Source organism: Drosophila serrata, unplaced genomic scaffold (genome assembly GCF_035046125.1).
Source record: "Drosophila serrata isolate PLE 108 unplaced genomic scaffold, ASM3504612v1 contig_276, whole genome shotgun sequence".
NCBI classification, from domain to species: domain Eukaryota; kingdom Metazoa; phylum Arthropoda; class Insecta; order Diptera; family Drosophilidae; genus Drosophila; species Drosophila serrata.
The window spans coordinates 3,947,451-3,974,990 of record NW_028257174.1 but is presented as its reverse complement, the minus strand read 5'-3'; the positions used below and the strand labels follow the sequence as shown (position 1 = coordinate 3,974,990).

Here is a 27,540-nt window from a genome sequence, read left to right as displayed (position 1 = left end):
GACTGACGAAGTAAACCAGTATTGAGTCCCTTCGCTTGCCTCTTTCCAAATAAAAAAGACATCACAGTTTTTGATTTTTAGTTTTAATTGTTAATTTCCCTTTATATATATATATATATAGTATATATATATTTCGTTTCACTGGAGTGTGAGATGTGATACATTCGCCTATATAGTTCATATATATATATATATCATCTTGCTGCAAGCTTGCTATATACGATTTTCGATTCTTCCCAACGAGATTCTCTCGTCGTTCGTTGCGTCTCGACGCATATAAATTTGTAATATCAAATCGTTACAATTAGGAAAAAAATGCGCTGTTACCATTTACACTTGTTGTTGTAATATCGTTAATATCGTTCATTTTGTGTGTATAATTTTGTTAAATATCGAATCCGAATACATGTATACGCTCTCTATGTATCATCTATATATATATATATGTCTGAATATGCTTCTGAGTGGGGGTCAGTGTAAAAAATTAAGGGGAACTGGAAATAATTAATTCATTTCGTTTCGTTTGCTACATTTTGTTGACTAATTTCTAGGCTTTCCTTGCTTTTCCGCTGAAGCTCTGAGAGGTGAGTGGGTGACGTTTGCTTGGTTACACATTGAGAAACTGGCTAAAAACGCGTTAAAAAATTAAATATTTATACATATATGTACTAGTTGTGGTCTATATAAAAATTGCTGCTTAGATTAAAGCCGGGGGAAACCATAGGAAAAAGGGGGGATAAAAAACTGGGCGTCGATGGCGATGCTTTTTTTCTGCTTTGAAAAATCCTTTACAAAATATGTGGTTTTGTTTCTGCTAATGCTAGTACTTTAGTTTGCTTGATTTTAGTTTTTAATTTATATTCTTCCTTTCTTTTTTTTTGGCTTTAGCTTCATTTACGTCTCGTTCTTGGCTCCGACATCTACAAAATTCAAAAGGCAGTATTGCGCATGGAGGGACACTTACAAATTGAGATTCATTACAAAGCATATCGAAGAGCAAGAACACTCGCAAATATATATACTATATATAGTATCGTTTTCTACATGGTGAAATTCTATATTAAAAAAAAAGAAATGCAAAAAAAAAACAAGACGAGAACAATCTAAAATGTTGAGATTCAAGATCTGTTTACAATTCGTTTTCGAATACCTCATACATTTCGGGGTACTTAGGACTATTAAAAAAAATATTTAATATATATAATATTTATATATATATGTATGTATGCTTGCTGCTGATGTTTTACACTTTAGGTTTAGTTAGCTTAGGAAAGAACTTTAGTGAGTGATGGTGCGCATGGGAGAAGAAGGTCCATCCCAGGCCGCCTAACGCTAACCGACTATCCAACTATCCTTTCATCCTTCGTTACTGCTATCTTCTATCCTTTATCGTTCTATCCCCTATCCTTTGAAACTTCCTATATTTATATATATATATATCTTTCTACCTTTAGGTGTATATTTGTTGCCGCTAGGGGCTGGTGCATATGTATCCGTTTAGTCGTATATGTCTGGGCTCTAGCTATGATCCTCGATTTATGTACAGTGTGTGTGTGATCTTCTCCTCCATCATTTCCTTTACTTAATCCTCTGGTGATCGGGCGTGCTCTTGAGTATATCCGGCTGGTGATGCTGCTGATGATGATGGTGCTGATGGTGACCCGAGCTCAGGGTGCCCGGTTGACTGCCTCCGCCGGCATGATGGGAACTGCTCAGGGTATGCGAATGGTTCGAGTTGAGCGTGTGCGTGGCATGCGAATTGAGCGTATTGTGGGCCGTTGTAGTGGCATTTGTGGAGAATCCAGTGGCCGCTGCCGAGCCACCGCCACCGCCACCGCCTGTGGTCGGACGCTGGGAGGTCCTCAGGGAACGATGTGATCCGTTGCGGGTCAAAGAATTCATTTGCGGCGTCCCTGGCACCGTGTGACCCAAGGCATTCATGTAGTCCGCTATCAGCAGCGTAATCTCCAAAATCTTGGGCTTGCTCATCGCAAACAGTAGCTTCTGCTCACAGCCACCGCCATCGTCGTGGGAGACGACCAGCATGAAGTCATCCTGACAGCCTCCGAAAGTCATGACCGAGCTATAGGGATACCGGGCCACCGGGGCCATCGTTGAGAGCTCAAGCACATTCAAAGCATCCTCGGCCACTGCCAGCCAAGCCACTGGCGTTGTAGTGGTGGTGGTTCCACCTCCCGTGACGGCGCTGTTGGACTCACTCTGCCTGGGCTTGGCCTGGAACAGACAGGCTCCGAAATACGGCCACTTCCGGCAGCAGGTGAGATAAATGCGTACACAGTCCAAAGTAGAACGGCCCTTGAGCAGCATCCACTTGGACACAAGGAGCTCCTGGACATCCTTCAGTTGCTCGGCTCCCAGGGCATCCCTGTAGCGATACGGATAGAATTTATCTAGGCCTTTTAGGCCCACTCCCACATCCCGTGACTTCTCCAGCGAGTAGTCGCCCATATCGATCTGCGACATCAGCGAGGCCAGCTCCAGTGCCAGTTCCCTGGACAAGGGGAATCGACCCTGCACGATCTGCGAGTTGGTTTGATAGCACAGCAGCAGCCGCTCCTTGTCCGTCTCGCACTTGATGGTATGCTTCCAGTACAACCGATTCTTGTAGCTCAGTTGGATCACACGCGAGTTCTCGAACTTGCCGGAACCCTTCTCGCGCAGCGCTGTCTCCCACTTGCTGATCACATCGCACAGTTTGGCCAAAGGTTCCAGATAGTGCTCCAGGTCCTTCTCGATAGGATCGTCGCTAAACAGGCAGAAGCCATTGGTTGCATCTCTCGTGCCCAGCTCATGGGCCAGGGTGGCCTGGAATTCCTCAATCGTGGTAGAGCCGTCAAAGGAGACAACCTGGGGGAGGAGATAAACAAGTTTAGACTTCAAGTAAGAACTCCATTGAGTTTCCTGTTAACTCACCTGGTACGTGGTGTTCATCATATGAACTGGTATCGCATGCGGCAATGAATGATGATACGGATTCTTGAGCAGTATTGACAACACCTCCATCCTCGAGGGCTTCGTCTCGCGGCCACCGTTCTTCAAGGTCCTCTCCAGAGCTCGCTCACAATAGGCGGCATATTTGCCCGTCTCCGTCTTGGTATCAGCATTCCGGGACAAATGGAGCTTGAGGTACCACAGCAGGCGGCTCGAGCGGGGAACAAAGAGGGAGACGGCCAGGGCCAGGAGCTGCCAGCCTTGGACAAAGCTGTACGCAGGCGGGTTGCTCTTGCAGTCAATAATGGGCGTGGCAGCTGGAGCCTACGAATGCGGATCGATTCAAAGGATCGGCCAGAGGTTAGTTTGGGTTTCAATTCAAGATCATTTGGGTTACTGGGGCTTACAGTTAAGGTTAGAGTTAGAGTTAGAGTTTACAGAGTAAGTGAGGTTAGGAGTAACTACGTTTACATTGGTGACTACTGTAATCGAACACAACTGTACTCGCACAACAAACAATCGGTACGGAAAAGAGATAGTGTGTTGAGAGGTGAGTTGGTGGGTTTTGGTTTGAGTTGAGTTGAGTTGGGTTGGGTTGGGTTGGGTTTGGGTGAAAGTAAGAGAGAGAGAGAGAGTTAGTGATGAGACCATAAATTTCCCCGCATACCTGTATGGAGGTGGGCGAACTGCCGTTGGCTTGGGCGTGGCCAGCCTGTTGGGTATCACAGGTGAACAGGCTTTGGGTGGCGCACAACAGTAGTTGCTGTAAATTTCATATCGCGGGAATTGGTTGGTTGGTTGGTCGTTTGGTCGTTCGTACAGTGTTGGAAAACGGTCAACGATTCGGTTACACACGAACACACACATATTTCGAAACGCAACGTAACGCAACAAAAGTATGGAGTAGAAGAGAAGAAGCCAGAGAGAACAGTTTTTGATCAATTTTCACTCATCATTAATTTGCTTGAATTGTATTTTAATTTTTTTTGCAGTGTCTAATGTTTGTTGTTGTTTGTTTTGGCAGTGTTGTGTAACGTCAGACGCTTCGTTAAGGTTCGTTAAAAAAGCGTGATGCGAAAACGATTAACAGATTAACGAGACACAAAGAGGATTTAAATAGCGCACATTCAAAGCGAATTAATTATAAACATAAACATGAGAAAGCGGCAAAAAACAATGGAAAAACCTCTAGAAAAGTTGAAAAATAACAAGGAAAAGAAAATAAACCCAAAGCAAACACTATAAGTTGATCAAAAAATAGTGTTGCTAGGGATTTAATCTATTTGAAATATAATTGCGGCTGCTGCGTAACTGTGGTGTGTTATGGTGTGTTTGAGATCGGTGGTTCAGTGGTTGAGTGATTCTAGTAGTTGTGGTTCTGAGTGGTTCATGTGGTTTGATAAATTTACAGCAATTACTTTATACAAATTGAAATTGTTTTTTTTTTTTTGTTTTGATTGATTTTCGCTTCTGATGATTGTTACAATATATAGTAGAGATACACATAGAGTTATACACTGATGTATTGAAAGCTATATGTACATACAGAATATAATAGATATATGTCTGACAGTTATGGGGGAAATTTGTTGTCTGTTCGCTACAAAAGTGAACTCAATAGAAACTCAATAAAATTAACAATTAGTTGGGGTTAATATAGATAAACATGCATATAGATTAGTTGAGACAGTGTCTTGGGTATATATGTTATATATGTGATATTTATATTCGATTAGTTTGGTTATGATATTATGCGTATAAAGCGTTCGTAAGCTTGTTCCTTAAAGCAAAGCTCTCTTTTTTGGGCTGGCCATAAATGATCGCATCTTCATCATCTTCATCGAGACCCTTTTCTTTTTCGGGCTTCTTGCAATTTGTTAGTGGGAATTAAGGGGGAATTCAGAGTTCTACATCAAAAATCAAGGACATTCAACTAAACATTTTTCAGGGGATGCAGGTTAGGGATTTTAGGGGGGTTTCTTTTCTTTTTTGGAGGACACATAAGAAGCTTTGCAACTGAAAAACTTACGCGCGTTTGCTTGCCCAGCTTCTTGTTTACCTGGACGCCGACACTGAGCTTCTGGCCCATGTGCCGGGAGGTCTGCTTGATCAGAATGCAGATCATCTCCGTCTGCAGCTCGGGCATATCCAAGGCATGCTGCAGGGCATTCTGGGCGAGCACCACATGATAATCAATGCCCGGCTGGTTGACTGCCACCGACATGAAAAGCTGGATGCTCTGTGGAGGAGTTGGGATAGGTAATTATCAAAATTCTCTCTTAGATTTCATCTTAATCCTACTCACCTTGAAGAGCTTAATGGCCTCCGGCTGCATAGTTTCCGTGTGCATGGACGAGAGCGGGGCCGTGATGGTGTCTTTGGTGTGCAGCAGTATGGGATGACGCCACAGGACGCAGTCTATAATTTTTGTAAGGAGATTTGAAAGCGGTTAACTTTGGTTTCTAACTGAATGAAAGTAAAAACTCACTAGGATCACCATCAGTCTCCATGAGCTTCTGGACAAGCTGCTCGTACTGAGTGCCAGCGCTGGGTCCGCCGCCAGAAACCACAGTCAGATGATACAGCCAATTGTCTCGCTCGGGTTTGCCAGACAGGATCAAGTAGGTAGGTCCCTGATGCGCTGGATAGATGGCCACTGTAAGTCGTGCCTGGTCTTGGGCAGCATCCTCGCGCTCCTCAGAATCTGAGTCGGAGACATGTTCCACTTCCTCAACCCGAGCATCTCGCATATTTATCTGACCCAAAGGATTCTGGAAGAAACAATCATTTAGAATTCAAGATCTATGTCAGATTCATCATTAACAAACTCACCGTCTCAGCGGGGGCCTTGAAATAGAGGAACATCTTGCCCAGAAGTACACACCAGCACTTCTTGGGATGACCATTCTTGACCTTGGTCACCCAACCCTGAACCGTGGGCTTCTGATCGTCACGACTCAGCAACAGCTTGGTGGCATTCCTTCGCTGCACGTTCTGCAACACCCGTATCCAATCATCCATGGTGGCATGCGAGTCTGCGGTGAGGTAGTAGACCTTCTTGCCCGTGTCTATCTCGAATGTGGAGGCACCCTCCGCCCGGTTAATGCGACAGGCCTCATCCAACTGAATCTGTCCCTGTGGCTTTCGCTGCACATCATGCTGGCTCTTCCAGTAGTTAAGGGATCCATTCTTAAGAACGAACCACCGTTTGCGCCATGTCTTTAGCTTGCCACCGAGCTTGGCCAGGTGACCCATCTGGAAGAAAAGTGATTGTTGTAAAATGTGGCTTCCTTAAGGACTTGTGGCACACTCACCTTCTCCAGCGACTCGATCTTCTTGCTTGGTGAGTCCACATAGGACTGACGCATTAGGAGCGATGGCATTGAGGCATCCATGCACGTGGACTCCGATACGGCATCGGGGGGCAGGGCGTAGTCATCTGAGAGGCCTGATTCAAAGGAGAGATCTGAAATTACTGTGCCACGCATGTGCTGGAGTGGGGAGGGGTTGGCATGGGCGTTGGCATGGATAGTGGGACTGGGGGCGTGGCTGCGCCTCGTTGGCGTTCGAGGACTTGGTCGTGGCAACGTGTTCTGGCCACATCCAGTCGGAGTTAGAGTTGAGATCCCCAAGTGCTGTTGGTGGTGTTGCTGTTGACTGTGATTGAAGTGGTTCTGGTGGGGCAGAGTGTGGTGTTGGTGGTGGTGATGCGGTTGGAGATGCTGGCTGATGTGGTTGTTGGAATGTGTGGTTGTGGTGGTGCGTGGTTGGAGGTGATGTTGGACTGTAGGTTGGGTCACAGGTTAATGGCGGTTATTTGGTTATTTTTTATGGTTATTCAGCCAGCGGAGATGGTTGATTTGATGGACAAAAGTGGTTAGAATCGCAAGTTGTTAGAGCAAACAATTAGTTTCTTTGTTTATTTTTGAAGGGGAAGGAGAATTCTAGATGGAATACGGGATGCAGGATTTAGGATGCAGGAGAGCTCAGGCCTTACACGAAAACTAGGGGAAATATTTTGGGCAATGCGATCTAAGCTTTAATAGGAGTGGTTCCAATACAAGAAAAATGATCTGAGAGGCCAGAAGGTAATAGGATAATCATTCATTGGGTATTATAAAGCTAGGGGAGTAAGGAATTGGAATTTAGGATCTTTTATTGAGGAGCTAGGATGTTTAGGGATCTTGGATTATAAAAATGTCAAGTCTTTATAGTAAATGTTAGTGTTTGGAGTATAGCAAATGTTACTGAAACTCTTTTAGAGAATCACAGTTCCAAATTAAGCTACATAATGTCAAGGATCAAAAGGGTTTGAGTAAGACAAGGATCAGGCATCAGGATTTGGAAACTATTTCTAGTTGGGAAGCAGGGTGACAAGTCTTGGTGTGCCTATAATACATGGACATGTTCCTAGAACCCCCTTTGACAGGAGTCATTCTCTAATCAGGTCTACGCTATGCCAGGTTTGAATCAAACGGGGTTTTTACAGATTACAATTCAATTATCAATCCAAAATACATACCACGCGCCTTGGCATTCTTTGGACTCTCTGAACCACTTCGCTTCGCTGGACTCAGACTGGAGGATGTCTTTAGGCTCTTCGAGGGACTGGATGCACTGCCCGATGTCGATGTCTCCGTGTTGTCCGTGCTCGAGGAATTGTGCGAATGATGGGTGAGCATCACGGCATGATCCTCCCCATCGCTAGAGTCATCGCTCGAGTCACCCGTAAAGGGCATCGAACGGATCTGGGAGGCGCGTCCCTTGACCGTGGCATAGACGGGCACGGATATATCACAGAATCCGCCGCTGGCGGTTTGTTGCTGCCTCGATGGTGGCAGCGGTGTGCCCGGTGTGCTGCTACCCAGGGTACCATGTCCATCTCCAGTCGCAGATCCATGACTATGATTATGTCGCCGTCCGTTGGAGAGATTGCTGCCGGCTCCAGTGTTTCCCGTGCCCTCTTGAATATCTGGCTCCTGACTGGCTGTACTCTCCGAGGCATTTGTTCCGGCGCCTGTGCCGGCCAAGCCATCGTTGGCCACCTGATAGATCTTGGCCTCCCAGCTGGGGAAGCGATGCAATGGTGGTGTTGGAGGTCGTGGCACGCCCAGTTCGCTGGTTGTGGTGGTGGTAGTGCTCGAGTTACCTCCACTGGCCATCAGTGCTGGATTGTTCTTCATCCAGGCGGGCAACTTTTCACAGGATGGCGTATAAATCTCCGCATAATCATGAGCCGTATCCGTATCTGAACTATCCGGTCTATTTACGGTGGAGACACCACCTCCTCCGCCGCTGGGTGCCTTGCTGGAGATGCTCGAGAGCGGTGCCAGGGTCAAACCATCCACGGCTGCCACTAGATTCCGTTCCAACTCCTGCGGCTCCATCGATAGATTCCGCCTGTGCTGATGATGGGGATATGAACTGGTCAACGGTCGTCCGATAATCTCTTGCGGATCTAGACTTTCGCTACGCCTTCGATGCTCCGGATTCGATCCAGAACCGGCAAAATCCTGAACGTCCAAGCTTAGGCTATTCCTCACGGGACCAACGATACTGTGCCGCTGCGACTGATTGGCTATGTGGTTCTTCAGGAGCTCCAATTGCTGATTACACTTGATATTCTGCTCGCGCAGCAATTGATTCTGCTCCTCCAGATCACGGAGTTTGTTGTTAACCCACTCCTTGATCTTGGCTGCCTTTGCCTCGATCTGACGGGCGTCGTGGAGTCGCAGTTGTCGCTGCTCCTCGACCTGAATCTCCAACGAGGTGATGGTCTTCTCCGCCTCCTGTGTGGGCGGTGGTGCTCCCGTGGGTGCAACCGAACCTGTTCCCGAACCACTGCTAGGTGCTCCTCCTCCGATCTGATGGCTTGGCGAACTCCTGGCTGGCTGCTGCTGTTGCTGCTGCTGCTGCTCTTGCACCACCGACTGGTGGGGATGCGGATGCTGGTGCTGATGCGAATGCTGATGCGGATGCTGGTGCGAATGCTGAGGCTGTTGGGGCGGCGGCTTGGGCCACTCACTCAGCCGCTGCTCCATGGCACGCACCTAAAGGATAAGAGAGAGGAGAAGAAAAGGCAAAAGGTTACTCAAGTTGCAAACTTTTTCGCACAGCACAAACTTTTCCAAATTAAATTAAATTCACACTAAGCCACGGCAAAGTTCAGGACACAGGGTAGGGTCTAATGGTTACACATGACTCCATTGGGGGATTAGCTTTCCGCCGGCTTCGAGAAGGGAGCACTATGCAATGCCACAAAAGTTCCCTTCAGCTAAGATAACAAGAACCTTAGGGGTAGAGATCTTTTTCCCTCAGTGCAAGCAAAGGGTTGTCTCAGCCACAGATCGAAGGGGATTAGAGTCCTTTTTTCACTCTTCTCTAAAGTCCTGCCAAGTCCCAGAGCCCCGGGGCTCAAGTGTGACGCGGAACTTGTGTAATTAAGGCGGAGGCGACCATTTACCATTTAACACCCGGCGGCTGGTCCTGGTAATGGCACTGCAAATGGCAGTCGTCGTCGTCGTCGTCGTGTGTAAGGAATGAGCCCGGCACATGCCATTGCTATCCTCCTCCAAAACCCACCAGGAAATAAGTATTTTTATGGTTACACAACAATTTGCAAGTAATGCAACTGCCACACACAGAGGGCACAGAGAGAGACGAAAGACAGGAAAGAAATAACTTCATTTGGCACGCCAGGAAACCAAACTGACAACTAAACAAAGCCGGAAGCAGCCAAGCCACAAGGAGGAGTACGAGGAGAAGCAACCTAGAAGATGGTGCAGCTGGCAATCGATGCCAAAGGACTTTCCTTTCTTCCTTCAAGAGAAACACTGTAAGCAAGAAGGCTGAGGAGTGAGGGTATAGAGGGACTAGAGTGTCGGCACCTCGATTGCATTATTAGTTGTCAGCCGGGATTGTGTGTTCTCCAAATGGGTCAATTGCTTAATGTTCCCTCCACTGGCAGGGTTAAGGGGAGCTGGGATTTATATGGTGGGTGAAGGTGTAGCAAAGGATCTCCCCCTTGGCGGGGTGAATGAATGAGGTATCCGAGGTCCTTGCCTCTTCTGGCCAATGCGGTTAAAAATAGATAGACCACCGAAAATAGGCAGCCACAGGGGGACATGGCTTACACCTGTCCTGGACACTCTACTCCTCCTCCTTTTTATCCTATTTCTCCAGCATTTTTTCCCTGCCAGTGACGCATATAAAATGCCAAAGTTTATGCCTGTCATGACACGAAACGCTTTCCAGGAGCAGGGAAGCCAAAGGGAGGAGCTTCCAACTAGGAGCTCCTAGCTCCTTACTGGCTATGGAATATTACCATGTGCACCAGCTGAGATACGCGAAGGAAGATACGGCCCAGAGATACGCGCAACAACAATAGACAAGAGTTATGGACATGCAAAGTACAAAAGTCGCTGACTCCAACGACCAAGAGAAACAAGAGCAAAAAAACTAGGGGAAAACTAAAGAAAAACTATAGAGAAAACTATAGAAAAAACTATAGCAAAAACATGTAAGAAGAAACCATGAGAGGACCTTGCTGTGCTGGCACAAAAACTTGCTGAAAAAACTATGTATCTTGCAGTTGCAACCAGAGTTTCAAGATCAAGGCGCTGAAATCTTAAGCGTAGCCAAGTTAAGAGCAACTTTTCGGCCAGGAAACTTGAGCCATAAAATCTGGCTGCTACGCCTTAAACCGCTAAAAAGAGATTCGAGAGAAAAGCTGGGCAAATGGTTTCAGCAATGGCTTATTTAATGGCCCAAAGAGCAAAGTTCAGTGGGACCAACTTGTGTCCTGAATCAAATGAATTGCCTGCATTTAGGCGTGTGAAACTTTGAGCTCTGCCCCCCCCCCAAAAAAACATAAAACAAACAAAGAACAAATCGGAATCGCTTAATATATATATAAACGAGGAGCAAAAGCCTCTTGTTCTCTGTCGAGACAGCAAGTTGACTTTATCTAAATGCGTTTTCTAGATTCTCAGACAAAAGCAGCTGCTTGTCACAGACAGACAGCGAAATCCTGGCAATTTTCGTTATTGGATTTGCGATCTGTAAATATGTTTAAGCAGAAGGACTCCCTCAAGAAATAGTGAAAATGATGAGGCACAGGAAGAATGTTCATTCAGACAAGGGGTTTCTATGGAAATCAGACCATCAGACTATGAAAAATTTGTACTTGTAATTAGAAACAAAGAAAGGAAATATCTATTAATGGAAAAATTCCATTCAGGAAAAGCTTTTCTGTGTTGTCTTTTATAATAATACTAGCATATTGTCTTCTTGGCCATCGTTTACCAACAAGAAAACATAAAATATGCATATTCTATATATATCAAATCGATATTTTAATATATGCTAATTTTTTAGGTAAATTAAAAATGTTCAAATATCATAACTAAGCTAAAAATGCATTAAATTCCATTCGGAAAGCTGTTTTGTGCTAGATTTTGTTAGGCCAACAAATCTGCATACTCAATTTAAATTGATGAAAATTTCAAATTTTTGGCAATTTTTAAAAATTTTAACGATGTATATAAAATTTGGAAAAAATCTGTCTAAATTATTTCCTCCAAAACTTGTCTAGATCAACTCAGTTTTTAATGCTGATCAAGAATATATATAATTTATAGGGTCGGAAATGACTCCTTCACTGATTAAAATTATAAAAGCCTCCTATAGATCCTTAAAATCAATATTTTTATAATACTTTTTTTTTTTTGACAAGCCAAAGTTTAAAAAGTGCATAACTAAATCAAAAATGCACTAATTTTGATTCGGAAAGCAGTTCTGTGTTAGTTTGTTGAAGGTTAATAAATCTGCATACTCCATTTAATATTAGTTTTTTTTTTAGATTTTTGCCAATTTTTAAAAATTTTAATTTTTACCTATGATCAGTAAGTATCCATGACTAGTAAGTATGTATGAATAGTACGTACCAACGAACATTAAATAATTATGATCAGTAAGTAACTCTGAGCAGTAAGTATGTATCACCAGTTACTAACTTTGAACACTAATAAACAATGACTTGCAACTTTTGTAACACAACACATTTCTGATACTTGGCCGGAGGCAGTCACTTCGTTCCGGGGATGTTAGAACTAGTTGGGAATTATATGCACAGATGCGGGAGATTTGTTTTGGAGCAAATTTAAGATCAAGCTATTTGAAAGAAACTATGGAATTATTCTTCTATATAATTTTAGTAGTATATAAGTCGGAGCATGGTAAATCGGTGGACTATATATATACATATATATAGCTGCCATTGGAACGATCGGACGATTTATAGAACAATGATCAGTAATTAACTATGACCGGTAGGTAACTATGGGCAGTAAGTAGCTATGAGCAGTAAGTAACTCTGAACTGTAAGTATCTATGACCAGTAAGTATCTATGACCAGTAAGTATCAACGAACATTAAGTAACTATGATTAGTAAGTAACTCTGAAGATTAAGTAACTATGAATAGTTAGTATCTATGATCAGTAAGTATGTGTGTATCATCAGTTAGTAACTTTGAACACTAGTAAACAATGACTTGCAACTTTTGTAACACAACACATGTCTGATACTTGGCCAGCAGCAGTCACTTCGTTCCGGGGATGTTAGAACTAGTTGGGAATTATATGCACAGTGTGCGAGATTTGTTTCGGAAGCTATTTGAATGAAACTATCCAGTTATTCTTCTATATAATTTGACTAGTATATAAGTCGGAGCATGGCGAATCGGAACAATAGAACGATTTTAAGAAAAATATTATAACTTTTCACTTTTTAAGAGATTTTCATAGAATTTGATAAATAGCCAAAGTATATTTATATAGATTTTTGTGTAAAATTTTATGAAAATCGGAATACAATATCATATACGAGGTGTGTTCAAAAAGTAAGGTGACTTTTCAAAATTTTCGGGCAACATATTTTCTATTTTCGATTTTTTTTGTTATGTTATGTTTGTACACTCTTTCCTAACATCTGTACCAAGTTTCAAGTGAATCTCCTTTTTTGTTTGGTTGTGAGAGGTGTAAAGGTTAGAAGTTGTTTTGCGTGCTCGGCGATTTTTTGCTATCGAAAAATATGGATTTTTCTGACAAATTAAAGATTCAAAAACTCATAACTAAGTCAAAAAAGCTTTAATTCTAACTCGGAAAGCAGTCCTATGTTAGTTTTTCTTGGGTTAACAAATCTGCATACTCAATTTAAAATGTAAAAAAATCTACATTTTTGTCGATTTTTGAACATTTTTACGATGTAACCCCTTATAAAATTTCGAAAAAATCCTAACATTTTTTTGTTGGCCGGAGATGGCTAGAAAGATTCTCCTGTTGATGCTGATCAAGAATATATATTATTTATGGGGTCGGAAATGATTTCTTCACCGCTTTGCAAGCTTCTGACTGAAATTATAATATAAAGGTGTATTTATCGCAGTATTTAATTAAATTGACATATAAAAAAATATTGCATTTAACAAAAAATATTCCTAAAATATAATTTAATTCATTAAAAATTGTGATAACCTCTTTTAATATATTTTAGAGAATATAAGAAGAACAGAAGAACGTTTTAAAGTGCATAAACCTTTTGCAACACTAAACGATCGATTTGTATATGAACCTTTACATCAAATAGTATGGATACATTGATATTTTCCGCCTTCCCTTATACTAAACCTATTTAAGTTAATATAATACAATATATTAGTAAGTAATACAGCTATCCTTTCAATTTCTTTAGACACTAAGTGTATTTAAACATTAGTCACTTATTTATGGTTGCTTTCCTTCTTCTGGTCAAAGTCCGCTTGTCCTTTTTATTTTCGTCTTAAAAAAGCCTTAACAAAGCCCGGCAGCTGTCGGGTAAAAAACTATTCGATTCCTTTTGCAGAATGACATTTTTATTGCTCGCTGACTGCACACCCAGGGACCAGAGGACCACCTTCCAAGCCTCCTCGTCCCCTCGAGAAATAGTGCAATGTCTGCCACTTAACATAAATCTCACATATTGCCGTAAAACCCCTCAAAAAAAATAGAGAGAAAACAGATAGAGAGAATGAACAAATAGAATAAAGGAGAAGAAAATGTTGGAAAAGAAATCCCCGATAATAATTTGCCCCAACGCACAATTGGGGATTATGGGAGGGTAACAAAAAAAAAGGGGGCTGGGATTTATGGGGCGGGTGCCAGAAAAATGCGCTCAATAAAGTAAATTCCAAAAAGCTGCAGACGATAAAAGATGAATGAATGAATGAATGAATAAGCAAAGCATTTGAATAAAATTTGAATTCAATTTTGTTTGAGACAGCGACAGCGTCATCGCTACCCTGGAGTATTTTTTGCATATTTTTAAAACTCACAGTAAAGGCTTTAAGTTGTTAAAATTTAACAGAAATTTTAACTGGAAACTATTAAATCCAAGTTAGAGATTATATATAAAGATTATTTAAAGTCTAATTTATTAGACAATATGTATTTTTGAGTATTTATTAAATATTTCTAAAACTCACAGATCAATTTAATCATTTAATCATTAAAATATATTTTAATTCGAAATTATTAAATCTATGGTATATATGATATTCCTATTAAGAGGGACACTTTTCCTAGCCACTATATATATTTTTCCGAGCTTTTGAGGATCCTGCATCCTTTTGGTCTATGGCCAAGCATGAGTCCTGTTTTTATGACTAAATGAGCAGACGCAATTAAGTGGGGTTCATGGGGCTCATCGAAGGGGTTATAGACGCTTCTCCAACGATGCCAGACGTAAAGCAAGGAAAAGGAGCAGGAACAAGGAGCAGGAGAAGGAGTAGTAGCAGGAGAAGGAGTAGTAGCAGGAGTAAGGAGGTAGGGCAGGAGCAAGGAGCAGGAAAAGGAGGTGTAGCAGTAGCAGGAGCAAGGAGCAAAGAGGTGTAGCAGGACCTCCTCCACTTTCTAGTGACTCACTACTCAGTGGGTTGCTGACCAAAAAAAAGGGGTAATCCCCCTTCCTATAGATAGATGATTAATCGGTTTATAATGAAGACAACAGCCGCTATGGAAGCTGTGCCTGTGTGTGTGGGTTGATGAAGAAATAATGACATTTCCCAGGGATTTGTATATATAAACTACTCTATATAGACCTGCTTTATTGTGTCTTTCTCTCCCCCCCGACTTTTTCCCGGTGAACAAATTTGCTGCCTTTGCTGGGCAATTTGTTAATATTACTCGAAAATGTGCCGCAACTCAAATAGAGTTGCTTGTGCCACCCCCCACCCCCCAGGTTTTCCGCCCCCACTCACTTCCTTTCCCCAATTTTCCTTTGTCGTGCCACTCATATCAAGCGTCGCATGTTGCACACACACGAAAAAGAAATATAAGAAAAAAACATATATGTTTTATTTGCGTTTCTTGTTGTTTCTTTGACTTCTTGGGCAAACAGTCTCAGTCTCCTTCTCCTTCTCCTCTCTCTCTCTGACTGCTCTCCTTGTGCCCCATCTCCTTATCGCACCCTCTTCTTATATTTTCTTCTTCTCCCCCAACGTTTAATTTGGAGTCATGATTCCATTGTTATTTATAGTCAACAAAGCGACAGCCGCTTGAGAGGAACAGCCAGAGGAGAGAGGACACCTCTCGGGCATGATGAGGATTGGATACTCTTAAATGTTTATTCATTGCTTATCGGTAAGAATTTAATATTTTTGGGAGAGAAGAATTCAACAAAACTATAATATATAGCAAATTAAAATATATATGACTTTGTTATAGCTTTTTAGCATCTTATGCTTTAAAAAATCATGAAATATTAGCTTTCTATAAATTAATCAATTAATATTTCTATTAATCCTTAATTTTTGAAAATTACAGTTTTTCAACTTTCATAACTAAGCTAAAATTGTATTAATTTCAATTCGGAAAACAGTTTTGTGCTAGTTTTTGTTAGGCTAACAAATCTGCATACTCAATTTAAAATGATAAATTTTTTTAAATTTTGTCGATTTTTTAAGATTTCAACGATGTAAAATTTTATAAAATTTAGAAAAAATTTACCAAATTTTTTTTTCTCCAAAACTTGACTAGATCAACTCAGCTTTTAATGCTGATCACGAATATATATAGTTTATAGGGTCGGAAATGACTTCTTCACTGATTAAAATTATAAAACCCTCTGCTAGATTCTTAATTTTGAAATTTTATTTAATTATACTTTTTTTGACACATCAAAGTTTGAAAGTGCATAACTAAATCAAAAATGCCTTAATTTCAAATCGGAAAGCACTCCTATGTTAGTTTTTATTAGCTTAATAAATCTGCATACTCAATTAAAATTTCAATTCCAAATTTTTGACAATTTTTAAAAATTTTAACGATGTAACCCCTTTCCTTTTTTTGAACAGTTTGAACATTTTTTGAAATTTTTTTTTTTTGTTTGCCAGAGATTACTATAAAGATTCCCTGTTAATGCTGATCAAGAATATATATGATTTATAGGTTCGGAAATGATTCCTTCACTAGGTAACAAGCTTTTGACTAAAACTAAAATACCTTGCAAGAGTATATTAAAAAGGCTAGAATTAGTCATAAAATTAAATGCTTTGTATAGCGTTATAGTAATTTGCTGACTCGTGAGTCAGAGCTTTAGGCACCCTTTATGTAGAGTGATTTTATTTAAAAAGTAAACAAAATAGCCACAAAATATCAAATCAAGGGGAAGAAGCTTTAGACAGCAAACAACAAAGATGTGTAAAAAAGATGTGACTGTTTTAATGGCAATTCTAGTACATAAACATCTGATATATTTAGCAATTTTATATGAACTTTATAATTAACTTATATTTACTATATTTTACTTTGCAATATATTATGCTTAAAATCATAGCACCCTACTAGAGGGTATTAAAAAATATGAAAAATAAGAAGAAGAAAAATCAAGAAAAAATAATGGAGATGGTGCTGCCTAGCTAAAGCAGCAGGAGCAGTAGCAGAACCACTCAAGAAAACACTCCATAAAACATTGTTGCCTCCCTAAAAACAAAAAAAAGAAGGGAAAGGAGAGGAGAAATCTTTCACCCTCCTTGGTGGAAAAAAACATCATCCACCACCATCTCCTACTCCTGTGGCACGCGCCATCTTCGTCGTCTTGGAGTCTGGGGAAACTGCCACTTATCTGAGATATCCCCCAATTTCGGGGTACTTTTCCCCCATCCAAGACCCCCCAAAAATATCTATGGGATATCGTTAACTGCACGCATATCTTTATTTCCAGTCATCGTCTCTGGAATTGGAATTGCTCATCTTAGACACAGTCTCTCCCTCTTCTCCGAGAAGTGGAAAGGAGATTGGAAAAGTCCCGACAAATTGATTTTAAATTCAAAGAGAGGGGGAAAAAAACCACGAAAAGAAACCTAATGGATCTTAAATTACAAACGCAACACCTGTTTGACACTATGTTAAAATTAAAATGATATATATAAACTTCTTTATAATTTTATGATATATATATTATTTCAGACACTTTTGCTACCCCTACAATCTTTCATAGGTTTTCATTACATTCCAGGATCAAAGTTTAATTCGAATCCTTCCTTAATCTCTACCCTAGGTTTTTATCCCTCCTCCGCTAATCCCTGAATATATAGTTCATCTCTCTTTGGAATGTTCCATTGTTCCTTTTTGCTCAACCCTCACCACAATTTTTCTCCCTTGAAGCGCGGCTGCTGTGAATGATTTTCCCATTACAGTCAGTGTCAATATTTGCTGCATGTTTTGGCAGCTTTGAAATTGAAAATGTGCATGTTTCACATTATCCTGGAACGTGGTTACATGGCAAACTTCATCATGCTCGGCATCCTTTTGGCCAAGAGTCCTCCCCTCCTCTGATTCTTTCTCTCTTTTTGTAACCTCTCAACTGCTCCGTCATGCAACAAAAATGGCAAAGCAGGAAAGGGAAGAAACTAAGATCGACCAGGAAATACCCTTTGAAATACAAAAGATATGTCTGATCAGAAGTCTTAAAAGGTAATAAGTCTTATACTATTCCCGTTCCTTTTTAGTTATAAAAGACTTTTAATTAGTCCATTTATTAAAATACTCCCCCATATATTAAAGCTTTCTAATACCTATACTAAGCTCTCTGAAATCTAACTTATATTCTTTACATTATTTCTTAGAATGACTAAATGTTTATTATACCTTCCTCATACCCTATAATTACTGTGCAAAAACCGGAAAATGCTTCACAAAATGATGCTGTCTGAGCTTCCTTTTAATTACAAGAGCCACTTGCAATCTTTCTCTTAAACGGAATTTACCTTTAAGTAAAGGAAGTAAAACTTGTTATCCTGCCCACAAATACTGATGAGGCAATCTATTCCAGAAGCAAACATTATTTATGCATTATCCCAGTTATATATGAGGTCAATTTAGTCTGTAATGTTCCTTCCCTCAACTGATTTATAATGCAGACACCGTTTGATGTATTTTGCCTGCTAAGCTCTCTCCTCCTCCTTCGTCCTGTTTTTTGCAAAAGGCTTAACTTAATCAGTTTTGAATATAAAAAAAGGAGAAGGGAAAACAAAGTTTGCCACGCCATCTGCCAGACAATAAACTAAAACAAAAGTTTCGCGCTTTTGATAAAAGTTTTACCCCTTTTTTTTGCCTCTTTATTGCCTCTTTTCTGCTGGCTTTTCCTCAATTTTCCTCACTTTTCTGCTCGTTCTTTTGGCGGCTTAGTAATAGCTTTGGTATTTATGGATAATGCATCAGCTTAGGGCATAGTTTTTCTTAATGCTTTAGAGGTATTTGTACAGGGATTGGTGTCTGGGGAAAGCTAAGGGAGTCCAGGGATTAAGACTGATGGTTAATGGAAGATTAAATGGAAGCTGACAAAGACTGAAGATAGAAAAATTACAGTCAATATATATCAAAATCTATCTATCTATCATTTACCTAAAATAACTTATTCTATAATCAATACTAATACTTTTTCTATAAGAGTTTCAGGCTAAAGCAAAGAGCTATAATATCTGCAGTATTTGGTTATCACTTGTTATTAAATAAATATACTTCCCAAGTCAAAAAAACTCTTATATTCTCCTCTCTAAAACTGTACATAAACCCTTATTAAAAGGTATTTCAGAGGCTTTAAACTAAGCTTAATGTTTTACTGTTTAAGACTTGGGTACTTTCAAGTTTACCTCCCCGTAGTCTTTGCTGCCACTTTAACTTGTCGTGTGAATCCCAGTCCTCCTCTCAAATCTTGAGACTTTCCAGTTTCCAGCTTCACAGCTTTCAGCTTCAGTTTTAGCTTCAGCTTCCATGCTTCACTTGGAGCAAAATAAGAAGGGGCTCCTTCAGTGTCCGCCTGACTGGGCTGCCACATTGTCAAGGACCTGCACTCGAAAGCAATGCGAAAAGGCAAACAACAATGTCCAGGACCAGGAGCACTTGCAGGAGCAGCAGGAGAAGAAGCTGGAGCACTTGCATGAGCAGCAGGAGAAGCTGGATCTAAAGCAGCAGGACTCTGGCTAGAGGAGGAGAAGGTCCTCGCCATGTCTGGCAGCAATTTGGAAATGAAAATAATGGAAATGCGCCGCGATATTTCAGCGAATGCTCAATAACTTTCCTCATTTTGCTTTGTTGCCGAAACGAAAATGAAAAAAAATATAGAAAGAAAACCCAACCCAATCCAAACCCGAGTCTTCAAGGGGAATCAACGCCAACTGCTTGTGACACACAAAACAGCAAAAAATTGTTGGTTTTGGGTTGAGACTTGACTTTGGGTCTTTCGTTCAAACATTTTTGGGGTGTAAATGATGTTTTTTCCGCTTCACTGGAAGCCAGAGCAAGTCTTCTACTCAACATTTAAACATTCCCATTTTCCATTTTCCATTTTCCGTTTCCCATTCCGATCGAGGTGAGTCTTCTTTTTAGACAATAGTCCACAAGTAGCTCCACTCGATTCATTAGGCAACTGCCAATTGCCAGAGGGTTTGGCTTGGAGTTTGGGGAGAAGGAAGTGAGCTTTAATTATGGAAACCCCACAAATCTCAAACCCCCTTTCGAAATGCGGGCTTCCAATTGCACTTTTGTTTGCCGCTGACATTGTCTCTGTTTTGGTTTTGTTTTTGAATACCCTAAAGTAAGGGGTATATATGAATATAGGGGAATATGATGAAAAGGAGCTTAAAATATGCAAATTAGAATCTCTAACATATTTTGAAGTATTAATTAGACTTTAAGGAATGAGTTTTGAGTCTACTCTCGTATTATCGTATCGTATTGCCTTGTGAGTCCTTATTTACTTTAAAGCTTAAAATATAACCCATATATCGTAGCATTACTCTCCTTAAAGGGTATTTAAAGTGCCATGTACAATCCCCCCTCTAGTTAATTCTTTTTTAATTTAGAGAAAAGCCTTTTGTGGCATAAAAAAAAACAGCAGGGGGAAGCAGAGCAAAAACTTTTGCACGGCCAATGACAAAAAGTGCATTCAAGTGTAAGTTCAAGCGAAATGGGAAGCGAGACTGTCCCCCGGTCTCAGTTCCATTCCCATTCCCATCTCCATCTCCATCTCTCTTTCTGTTGCTGTTCCTGTCTGTCCAGGGGCACTGGAAGGAGACTGGAAGGAGACTGGAAGGAGCCTGGAAGGAGTCTCTCATTGCTTTTCGATCAAAACTCGTTAACGTGACCTTTTCTCAGCTCTGGCGTCGAACCAATTAAGCATGAAGAGCCAAAAAAACAGAATCTTTGGAGAAAGAGCGAGACTAGCGAGCAATTAAAAGCATTTTTTTGTTCTCCCTCCACAATACCCCAACGGTTTTCCCCCGGAAAATGACACACGTTCTCTCTCTCTTTCTTTGACTTTTCTCCGCGGCTCATAAATATTAGATTTTTATGAAGCATTCGCGACGACTGCTCACAGCTGGGGCCCCAACACGTAAAAAAGCAGTCAAAGACATTTGCCAATGGAAAATGTAATAGAACTAAGGTTGAGGGGAGGTGAGGGGGAAAACTCCAATGAGTGGGGAAAGAGGGAGAACTTTTCCGAGGGCAAAGGACTGCCGGCAGATATTTATCGCAATAAAGAAACGAAGACGATGACGATGAGGAGTGTATTGTGTATGCCAAAGCAGCGTGTTCTCAGTTCATTATTCGGAAACTGGAGATTAGTGATTTTCCCTGAGATGGGAATCTTTTTAAAAGAAGGAACGGGGTGTTGTTATAATAATAATATTAACAACAATATAATATTATAGTTGTATTAGTAATACAACTTAAGGTGCATTTGTGACTACCATGGGTTTCAGGGCTAAAAGCTACACCACATAAATTTGCATAACTGAAGCAAATATTTACTTATTTGATTATTATTTGAGAGTACTCTCTTAGTTTTCCCTTAAATAATTCCTTTATTTAATCACTCAAGACCTCAGTAAAACAAGGTCTTTAAGAAACACAGGAAATATATTTCTTTATCTTTAATTAATTCACTTTTTTTAATCGCAAAAGGTTTTACTAATTAAAGGTGTTATTGAAGCACAGTAAATAATCATTTCCTTTATTTACTTATTTGTATTTAATCTCTAAAGATCTTGGTAAATAAAGGTTTAATTAAGATACAGCAAATATCTTAGATTTCCTTAATTTAATCACAAAAGATCTTAGCTACTTTTTGGGTAATACTGAGGCACAGAGGCACAACGTCTGATTGGAAATACATATACAAATAAGAAAATAAATATTGTATTTACTTTTTATTTCTATTTTATCAGACGGTTTTTCAAGTTAAGTTATATACATATTTCCTTTAAATATGATTCACAATTTTTTTGATCAAAGTTCTCTCTTATTTAATATCCCTAACGATTCATTCCAGTTGGAACTTCCCCCTCAGTCAGTGGTTATTATGACTCATATAGTTTCTATATCTACCAGCTTTGAGTTCTGAAAAAACCCTATTGTTCAGTTACACACAACATAAATATATACATACATTGTGGACATCCTGTGCGCTGGCCCCTTTTGATTGATTCACCGATTTTCGCCATTTTCATTGGGATTAATTCAACTCGAACTAGAGAGAGAGATTCTTATAAGATCAGGCAAAAGGTTCATTGCCATGGGTTCCCAGGGGTTTCTACAAGTTCCTGGGTACCAGGGGTTCCGGGGTTGGTTTAACACTCGAAATAACACACACACACACGCACAACAAAAACACACGCCAACTATTTTAGTGGGAATAAGGCGAAGGAGGGCGGCATTAAAACTGGTTTCAATGATCGCGCGAGCCAAGGGTTGGTTTCAATTTCGCTTTCTCAAGGGTTTCTTTTCTTATGTTTTTTCACTTTAATCGTATTTTTTATATTGTTTTACAGCACAGCAAAAAAATTATATAAAATAAGAATGATGAAATTTTTAATTTAAACTCGATTTTTAAATTGAAATTCAAAGTTTTCGCTTGAGAAATATTAATATATTTTCAAGGAGAGCCGAGAGCGTATGAACTGAACAACTCGAGCTGCCAGCAGGAACTGAACTGAACTGAACTGAAGTGAAGTGAAGCCGCCACCGAAACTGAACTCGAACCGGGGGAAAATAGACAGCGGGAAATTCTGCTGCCACTTGGGAGGAAATTCTGCGCTGGCAGAGGGAAATTCAGCAGCGACAGCGACAGCTGAGTCTGAGTCTGAGGGAAGTTCCAGCGATGCGTGCGTTTAGGTTTTATTTTTGGGGTGGCATCATCATCATCATCATCATCGAACGGGAGCAATTCATCATCTCAGCATCCCACATTGCACATTTCACTATGAAATCTAATATAGAAACATATCGCGTGCCTTGCCTGATTTAATACTATTTACCTTTTAGGAAAGTAATAAAGGAGGAAGGAAGGTGACTTCAATAGGATTTCCCTCAAAAGTTGTAAACATGCTTGCAGTAATTAAATTTAATGTATTTAAAGAGTAAATGATATATAAACTGAACATTAAATATGCTTTAAAGTTATTTACCAGGATTTTTTTGCAACAACACGTTATTAGAAATGCTAATAATATTCTATTTAATTACTAAAATGCATCACAAAGGGTTTTAATAGTACATAAAACTATTTAAATTATATTACGAATATTATTTTTACAAAATAAGATTGTAAAGCAATATAGCTAAGCTTGAAATACTCGAACTTGAATCGTTTTTCTAACTTTGATTTGTCAATAAAATTGTGATATAATTCACAATTTTATTGACAAATCAAAGTTAGAAAAACTCATAGCTCAGCCAAAAATGCATTAATTTTAATTCGGAAAGCTTTCCTAAGTTAGATTTTTGTAGGTTTATAAATCTGCATACTCAATAAAAAATGTTAAAATTTTGTCATTTTCTGACAATTTTAACGATGTAACCCCTTTCAAAATATTGAAAAAATTGGTCAAATTTTTGTTCCCCCAAAACTTGTCTAGATCAACTCGGTTGTTCATGCTGATCAATATATTTTCTTGATAAATCAAATTTTAAAAATTGCATAGCTTAATCAAAAATGCGTTCATTCATATTCGGAAAGCATTTCTGTATTAGTTTTTTAAACGTTAACAAATCTGCATACTCCATTTAAATATTTTTTTAATCTCGATTTTTGACGATTTATTAAAATTTTAATTGATCAAATTTTTGTTCCCCCAAAACTTGTCCAGATCAACTCGGCTGTTCATGCTGATCAAGAATATATATGATTTGTAGGGGCGGAAATGACTCCTTCACTGCGTTTTAAGCTTTTGACTGAAATTATAATACCTTGGAAGGGTATAAATATATAAAAATTCTATTTAGGACTTTCTGCATTTCATAATTCTTAAATCCGACTTTTTTTCATGCAATTTAGTCTAAATAAAATAAATATCAATATAAAATAACTCATTTAATTTATCAGGAATTAATTTCTGAACTAAACATAAAATGAGCATAAGAAATCAGAGGCTTAAGCCCGACCATATATACCACATATATAAAAAAAATCCTGGAATATGTGAAAGGATATTCCTTGTCATCCTTTTCCCCTCCCTCCCCCCTTCTAGATGACTCACGGTGTCAATGACATTCCCAAAAAGAAAAAAACAACAGAAGAACAGAACACATAGTAAAGAATAATGCGATCCAGCTGGAGACGGATGTCAGTTGGGTGAAAGTGCGTGTCATGTGGCGTCCAGCTCCTCATCCGGAGCAGAGCGGAGCGCGTCATTCCCGCAGGGAGGATTCAACGGGGGCAGGTGCTCGTTACTTGTCAGATTATGTGTATATATGTATATATGTTGACTTGGAGCTGGAGATGGATATGGAGCTGGAGCTGGAGCTGGAGCTGGAGCTGGAGCTGGAAACCCCAACTGAAGCAGCGGCGCCAGGCAATTTATCTCTCTGTGTTCCGCAGGTTTTCCATTTCCCAAAAATATATACATACATACATACATACAAGTTTGTTGTATTGCCTGGTTTTTCCTTGTTTATATTTCCCCATTTTCTTTGGCGGCAACATAATAAATGTAACATGTTGCTTGAGACTCCTTTTGGCCTGATTGTTTGCGGTTTGGCGTTAACAATTTGCCTGATTAAAGGCCGGCAATAACATAGAGTGGCAAAGCCAACCAAAACATCACATACCCGAGGGAGAAGCTGGAGCAGGATCAGAGTCAGGACCACTGATGACTCATCAGTGGCCCTGTCATCCGTCAGAGAATACAACGCGATACGCAGATGCAGAGATTGGCCAGACAGGACCAAACAATGAAAGGATGGAGCCTCCAGACTGGATGGCGGCCAAAACGGGAGAAGACACTTTTCACTCTCAGACTTTCCCTCTCAAAAGTGGCGCCGACTGTGAATGGGTTTCTTTTTTCTAAGGGTTTTATTTTGGCTTCTATCTAACCAAGATGTCTAACGGTGCCAGATGATGCTAATCAAGGGGATAAATTGAAATTTACTACAGTTTTTACTATGTAATCTTGGGAAATTTCAATGAATATATATAGTTAGGTTTTATTTGGTATGTAATTTTCCTAAATTATACCTTTGGCTTTAGGTTTTAGGGTGCACTTTATGTTGCCTGAGGTTTCTGACCTTTAATTCAGTGTCTGATTACTTTATATTCAAACTGAAATGGTAATCAAACTCTTGGGAAAAGCTAGTCTCATCTTTTTAGAAGAAAGAAGCTTGGTTTGCTCAATGCTCAGTTAATATTTATGAACTAAAGTTTAATCTAAACACAGCTTAACAAATTTAAATAAATAAATATTTATTTATCATTTTTATAAACATCAAGTAATCATTTACAACCCCTTTAAAAACCTAGTGAAATTTAAATAAATAAACAATAATAAATCCCAATTGATTTTAAAGGTCGTTTCTTTCACCTGTTCTCGTAAACCCTAACCTTACACCTATTTCATAACACTTCTCCCTCTTCCCTGGGATACCCCAATGCAGCCGTGGTATGCTGAAGATACAAAGATACAAAGACATCTTGCGGATATCTATCGCATCATTCTACTACTTGCGACTCCTCCTCGCGCTATTTATAAATATTTATGCGTCCCGAGGCGACTCTCGGTGTCTTGGCTCGTGCAGCAGATGAAGATTTGAAGAAGAAGTTGCCACAGAAGCCGCGGTCCGCCAAATGATGTCGTCGACTTGCTGATGAGTCGAAAATAAAGAAAGCATCCAGCCAGCAGCCATCGGTGGCGGCGGCTACAAAACGCAGAAACCACTTAAACCAGGAAAGGCAAAAAAGTGGGCAAAGCCACAAAGGGAATATAAGACTAGCTACTACCTCAACTATCTGAACTGTAAAGATACTTTTTCTATATATCTGAAACTTGGGAAATACATGTATTATAATGTTATATACCTTCATACGAAATTTGAGAACAATAGGTAGAAAAATAAAGAAGATACCAAGATGTATAGGAAGAACAGGTCCTTAATAACAGGTCCTAAGGACTTACTGAGCTTGAAAGATTATTCTTTTATATGTCTGCAACTTGTGGAATGCATTTATTAAAATGTTATAATGTTCTATATGAAATTTAAGATCAATTAGTATAAAAATATAGAAGATACAAAGCCTAACGAGATAGAAAGGTCCCCATAAGTAGTTCCTAACTTTATAAATATAAAATAGTACAAGAAATTATATATCAAATTGAGATATATAATAAATATCAATACCATATACCCCTTGTAATCTCCAATTAATGGGTACTCTAAGAAAAAAAAGTGGAGTAAAGCGGATAATGCTAGAGGGAGAGCAAACTCGTGGCACCACATAAAACGCATTACATTTTTCAAATGCGCATCAGCCGCATAAGATATTGGGATGGGGTATTGGATCAGGGACTGGGGCTATAGCTATATAGTACTGGGTACGGTTATGGTACTGGGGCATGCAGCACTGGCTCTATACCAGCCCAGAGTCTGGCCAGGGGCACACATGGAGGAGTGAGTGTGGGCGACATGCGGAGGCCTCGAGCGAAAGTGGCGACGATGTTGGTTGGAGACCAAGACGGCTAGGCTAGCTGGCACTCTGATGACGGATGCATGCATCATTAATTCAGCAGAAACAATGTTCAACAACTAAATAGCAACAAACAAAAAAAGAGGCAGCCACATCCATTGCTGGAGGGGATTGCACAGGGAGGATGAGAAGGTGCAGGAGGAGGAGGAGGAGTATGGAGGTGGGGACAGAGGTCCGCCAACGCTTAGCTTCTCCGCATAATCGAAGTGCACTCTCCAACTCTCCTTTGGAGGAGAAATGGAGGTACTAAAGGTTTGATACGACTATGATAATACCTTGTGATCTTACTTGGGAGAAAAAGATCTTTGCCAGTAACTTGGATACAATAACTTCGTCATAATTATTTGAATTAAAACTAATAATTGATATTCAGATAGTGAAACTTCTGATTATACCTTGTGATCTTACTTGGGAGAAAGAGATCTTTAAGTTATAGATTAACTTTTCTTATAATAATTTTGAATTAAAACTGATATTTGATATAAAGATAGTAAACCTTCTCAAGTTCCCTTAACCCATCACATCCCATCTTATTTCCCTACAGGGTATCTATGAGTTCAGTTGGGTTAGATGTCTGTCATTATTGGCGAATGCAATTAACAATGTGGCCCACTTACAATCCAATGGACTCAGTGCATCCGTCTTTCTTGGGATGTGGTTCTGGTTCTGGTTCTGGATGTGGCGCATCTAATCAATGCTTACAAAGAGATAAATGGGCAGTCAGTGCTGGATGCTTTTGGAGCTGATCCACGTGCCTTTCTCTGGGCAATCAATCAACAAACCGCTGCTGATGCTGCCTCATCCTATTGGACGCGGATGCATCTCACGGATGCAGCAGCATTAGCAGGGGCAGGGGCACCCACGTTAATTGAAATGGGGCAGAGGAAACTCGAATGGGAATGAAACTGGACTGCAACTGGGACCAAGAATCGAAATGGGGACTATTCATCATGCAAACAATCAAAGAGATGATGACGTACGGGGCGGTGGCGATAAGTGGCGGCTCCAGGGTAGAACGAAAAAAAATTCAATC

General features: G+C 40.1%; 1 protein-coding gene across 23 annotated transcripts in view; it reads right to left on the bottom strand.

Annotated features, from left to right (window-relative positions):
• Positions 1-67: 67 nt before the first annotated feature.
• The window catches only part of LOC110179585 (uncharacterized protein CG43867), a 119,335-nt gene continuing 91,862 nt past the window's right edge, over positions 68-27,540 (bottom strand). For 4 of the 23 annotated variants that reach the window (XM_020947178.2, XM_086835563.1, XM_086835562.1 and 1 more), the window contains 9 exons: positions 7,475-9,002; positions 6,267-6,736; positions 5,785-6,207; positions 5,441-5,723; positions 5,258-5,370; positions 4,982-5,191; positions 3,620-3,715; positions 2,935-3,276; positions 68-2,868 (listed from right to left, as the gene is read on the bottom strand). In XM_020947178.2, coding sequence (XP_020802837.2) covers positions 1,579-2,868; positions 2,935-3,276; positions 3,620-3,715; positions 4,982-5,191; positions 5,258-5,370; positions 5,441-5,723; positions 5,785-6,207; positions 6,267-6,736; positions 7,475-9,002 — 4,755 coding nt within the window. In that variant the 3' untranslated portion in view covers positions 68-1,578. The remainder of the gene's footprint in view (positions 2,869-2,934; positions 3,277-3,619; positions 3,716-4,981; positions 5,192-5,257; positions 5,371-5,440; positions 5,724-5,784; positions 6,208-6,266; positions 6,737-7,474; positions 9,003-27,540) is intronic. The other 19 variants (XM_020947180.2, XM_086835567.1, XM_086835568.1 and 16 more) reach the window with 7 other exon arrangements.